The 5000-nt window shown below is 48.1% G+C and overlaps 1 protein-coding gene across 2 annotated transcripts in view; it reads left to right on the top strand.

The window, feature by feature from the left end:
- The window catches only part of LOC138963298 (dystrophin-like), a 411116-nt gene that overhangs the window by 79296 nt on the left and 326820 nt on the right, over positions 1–5000 (top strand). For both annotated transcript variants that reach the window (XM_070335362.1, XM_070335361.1), the window contains exons 20-21: positions 4197–4358; positions 4828–4956. In XM_070335362.1, the coding sequence (XP_070191463.1) occupies positions 4197–4358; positions 4828–4956 (291 nt within the window). The remainder of the gene's footprint in view (positions 1–4196; positions 4359–4827; positions 4957–5000) is intronic.

The following is a 5000-nucleotide window of genomic DNA, read 5'->3' as shown; positions in this document are numbered from 1 at the left end:
TGTCCAGTATTGATTCCAACAGACAAACTCCGGAAATAGCTCGTGTCAGGTCTGTCAGGTCTGTCAGGTTTGTATGGGTTGTGAAAGAGTGAATACTCTTGCTTTTAGTGAGGCAAACTTTCCACACAGGCCCCTTGTCCACGTGTTTCAGTCACACCCCTCGCTTGTGACTGGCCCAAAACGACGAGTGGAAAAGTTTGCGTCAGTAAAAGCAAGAATGTTACCTGCTATTCTGACTTGGTCGTGTGACAGACGTTTTCTTCCACACGAGATTACGTTGATTGTCTAACTCAGCCTGACGGCTTCGTTAGACATCAGCTAATCGAGTGTGGAAGAAAACTCTGTCACACGACCAAGTCGGAATAGCATTTATGTCTCACAGCTTCAACAGAGGAGAGAACAAACACGTTTTGTATACTCAAGCTTGACAAACCTAAACACAGGAGCAGCCATTGTGGAGAGATCTACTTTTTGACGGAAGTGACCGAACAACTGTGAATGACGTCTCGGTGTATGTGAATGACGTCACAGTCATCGTCACAGTCTGTATCTTTTGAAGCATCGCATTCTTCATGACGTCTTTCTGTGTCTGCATCCGTGAAATGTTTGTTCATTCCGGGATCTTTGTCATCTATGTTCAGAACTCTCTGTCCTTATAGTTTCAGACTAACAGGCCTCCTGAGCTAGCCACTTTCCAAGGGCAGCTAAATTCGCGTATGGAAACAGTACTGTCGTCTGGGATGCCGTTTTCAGTATTCTGAGCGTTGAAGAATGTGTAAAGAGAAGAAACGATAACAGCAGGAGAAATAAAAGTCGTATGTTAATTTTTTGGCTTTTGGAGGGACGATTTTGAGTTTGAATCCGTTCTTGCCATGCTCCTAAAGCGTGTAACATACAATGTTGCACACGTTTGCTTTAGTAGTGGCAAAGAAGGAAAGCGTGTAACATACAATGTTGCACACGTTTGCTTTAGTAGTGGCAGAGAAGGAAAGCGTGTGACATACAATCTTGCACACGTTTGCTTTAGTAGTGGCAAAGAAGGAAAGCGTGTGACATACAATATAACAAGGAAAGCGTGTGACATACAATCTTTAGTAGTGGCAAAGAAGGAAAGCATGTGACATACAATATAACACACGTTTGCTCTAGTAGTGGCAAAGAAGGAAAGCGTGTGACATACAATCTTTAGTAGTGGCAAAGAAGGAAAGCGTGTGACATACAATATAACACACGTTTGCTCTAGTAGTGGCAAAGAAGGAAAGCGTGTGACATACAATATAACACACGTTTGCTCTAGTAGTGGCAAAGAAGGAAAGCGTGTGACATACAATATAACACACGTTTGCTCTAGTAGTGGCAAAGAAGGAAAGCGTGTGACATACAATATAACACACGTTTGCTCTAGTAGTGGCAAAGAAGGAAAGCGTGTGACATACAATATAACACACGTTTGCTCTAGTAGTGGCAAAGAAGGAAAGCGTGTGACATTGACTCTTTCACAACCCTTACAAACCTGATAGAGATATTTCCGAATATCGTCTATTTGAACCTAAATGTTCCTTGCGATTGTGCGCCTGTAAAGTGTTCATGTGCACTTGTTCACAAATATTTGCTTGTGTCCATGTGTTTTCCTCAATGGAGCTTGCTCATTTAGTGCGTGTTTTTATTTAATTCTTTGTCTAAAACAAAAATGGTAAGGCGTACGCAGTAGTGTTACTTACATCAAGTGAGAAAGCTGCGACTGTTGACTTTACAACTGTCGGTCAAACAGGGGGGAGCAGAAGACTGTTGACTTTACAACTGCCGGTCAAACAGAGGGGAGCAGAAGACTGTTGACTTTACAACTGCCGGTCAGACAGAGGGGAGCAGAAGACTGTTGACTTGACAACTGCCGGTCAAACAGGGGGGAGCAGAAGACTGTTGACTTTACAACTGCCGGTCAGACAGGGGGGAGCAGAAGACTGTTGACTTTACAACTGCCGGTCAAACAGTGGGGAGCAGAAGACTGTTGACTTTACAACTGCCGGTCAGACAGGGGGGGAGCAGAAGACTGTTGACTTTACAACTGTCGGTTAAACAGAGGGGAGCAGAAGACTGTTGACTTTACAACTGTCGGTCAGACAGAGGGGAGCAGAAGACTGTTGACTTTACAACTGCCGGTTAAACAGGGGGGAGCAGAAGACTGTTGACTTTACAACTGCCGGTTAAACAGAGGGGAGCAGAAGACTGTTGACTTTACAACTGCCGGTCAGACAGAGGGGAGCAGAAGACTGTTGACTTTACAACTGCCGGTCAAACAGAGGGGGGGGGAGCAGAAGACTGTTGACTTTACAACTGCCGGTCAGACAGAGGGGAGCAGAAGACTGTTGACTTTACAACTGTCGGTTAAACAGAGGGGAGCAGAAGACTGTTGACTTTACAACTGCCGGTCAAACAGGGGGGGAGCAGAAGACTGTTGACTTTACAACTGCCGGTCAAACAGTGGGGAGCAGAAGACTGTTGACTTGACAACTGCCGGTCAAACAGTGGGGAGCAGAAGACTGTTGACTTTACAACTGCCGGTCAGACAGTGGGGAGCAGAAGACTGTTGACTTTACAACTGCCGGTCAAACAGTGGGGAGCAGAAGACTGTTGACTTTACAACTGCCGGTCAAACAGTGGGGAGCAGAAGACTGTTGACTTTACAACTGCCGGTCAGACAGGGGGGAGCAGAAGACTGTTGACTTTACAACTGCCGGTCAGACAGGGGGGAGCAGAAGACTGTTGACTTTACAACTGCCGGTCAAACAGTGGGGAGCAGAAGACTGTTGACTTTACAACTGCCGGTCAAACAGTGGGGAGCAGAAGACTGTTGACTTTACAACTGCCGGTCAGACAGGGGGGAGCAGAAGACTGTTGACTTTACAACTGCCGGTCAAACAGTGGGGAGCAGAAGACTGTTGACTTTACAACTGCCGGTCAAACAGAGGGGGGGGGAGCAGAAGACTGTTGACTTTACAACTGCCGGTCAAACAGAGGGGAGCAGAAGACTGTTGACTTTACAACTGCCGGTTAAACAGGGGGGAGCAGAAGACTGTTGACTTTACAACTGCCGGTCAGACAGGGGTGAGCAGAAGACTGTTGACTTTACAACTGCCGGTCAGACAGAGGGGAGCAGAAGACTGTTGACTTTACAACTGCCGGTCAGACAGAGGGGAGCAGAAGACTGTTGACTTTACAACTGTCGGTCAGACAGAGGGGAGCAGAAGACTGTTGACTTTACAACTGCCGGTCAGACAGGGGGGGAGCAGAAGACTGTTGACTTTACAACTGCCGGTCAGACAGAGGGGAGCAGAAGACTGTTGACTTTACAACTGCCGGTCAAACAGGGGGGAGCAGAAGACTGTTGACTTTACAACTGCCGGTCAAACAGAGGGGAGCAGAAGACTGTTGACTTTACAACTGTCGGTTAAACAGAGGGGAGCAGAAGACTGTTGACTTTACAACTGTCGGTTAAACAGAGGGGAGCAGAAGACTGTTGACTTTACAACTGCCGGTCAGACAGGGTGGAGCAGAAGACTGTTGACTTTACAACTGCCGGTCAAACAGGGGGGAGCAGAAGACTGTTGACTTTACAACTGCCGGTCAGACAGAGGGGGGGGGAGCAGAAGACTGTTGACTTTACAACTGCCGGTCAGACAGGGGGGGAGCAGAAGACTGTTGACTTTACAACTGCCGGTCAGACAGGGGGGGAGCAGAAGACTGTTGACTTTACAACTGTCGGTCAAACAGAGGGGAGCAGAAGACTGTTGACTTTACAACTGCCGGTCAGACAGAGGGGGGGGGAGCAGAAGACTGTTGACTTTACAACTGCCGGTTAAACAGAGGGGAGCAGAAGACTGTTGACTTTACAACTGCCGGTCAAACAGAGGGGAGCAGAAGACTGTTGACTTTACAACTGCCGGTCAGACAGAGGGGGGGGGGAGCAGAAGACTGTTGACTTTACAACTGCTGGTCAGACAGTGGGGAGCAGAAGACTGTTGACTTTACAACTGCCGGTTAAACAGGGGGGAGCAGAAGACTGTTGACTTTACAACTGCCGGTTAAACAGGGGGGAGCAGTAGACTGTTGACTTTACAACTGCCGGTCAGACAGGGGGGAGCAGTAGACTGTTTATGGAAATATCATCAAGTCAAATGTATTCTCTCTGTTTCCAGGCAAAGTCCAAGATATGTCGCCTGGAGCAGTCGATCCAGCGAGCGCAGACGATCGAGCGTCAGATGCTGGAGATGTCTCAGTGGATGGGTGAGATGGGCCAACATCTCCAGTCTCGACTGGATGCTGATCTCCTGGCTGGGGACGTCCCTCAGGAATATGAGGTGATTGTGCGTGTGTGTGGGGTGGGGGGGGGGGGGTGAGAGATGTCTCAGTGGATGGGTGAGATGGGCCAACATCTCCAGTCTGGACTGGATGCTGATCTCCTGGCTGGGGACGTCCCTCAGGAATATGAGGTGAGTGTGTGTGTGTGTTGGTAGTGGGGAGGAGGAAGAGGAGCTGAGGTAGTGAATCAAAATCTAAACAACAAAGTGACTGTGGTAAGATGAACAAAGTTAAAAAACAAAGAAATAGTGTACTCACCGATACAAGCTGGATGCTGATCTCCTGGAATATGTATGAGGTCTGTGAACTGAGACAGGCCTTCAAGCATGTGGTTATGGTTAGTATTGCAGTTGCAAATGAAGTCTCAAACGTGCAGATGTACATGCTAGTCTTGTGTGCTGACGAGGTGTGGTAGTCTTGATGCGTATCTGAGTTGTTTGACCAATGATTATCGTTACGATGTTGCAGTCGCTGAAGGAGGAGTTCAACCAGCAGGAGGCGCTACTGAAGGAGCTGGAAGACCAGGCCATGACATACCGTCTTCAGGGCAAGATGGAGGCCTCCGCTCGGCTGGAGCAACAGACACAGCTACTCAAGGTCAGCAAATGTCAGCCATGGTTGTATCACCTCTGAGGATGCAC

The sequence above is a fragment of the Littorina saxatilis genome, linkage group LG3, assembly GCF_037325665.1.
Source record: "Littorina saxatilis isolate snail1 linkage group LG3, US_GU_Lsax_2.0, whole genome shotgun sequence".
In the NCBI taxonomy this organism is placed as follows: Eukaryota; Metazoa; Mollusca; class Gastropoda; order Littorinimorpha; family Littorinidae; genus Littorina; species Littorina saxatilis.
Note: the sequence above shows the minus strand (reverse complement) of the source record. Positions and strands in the feature narration are given on the sequence as shown.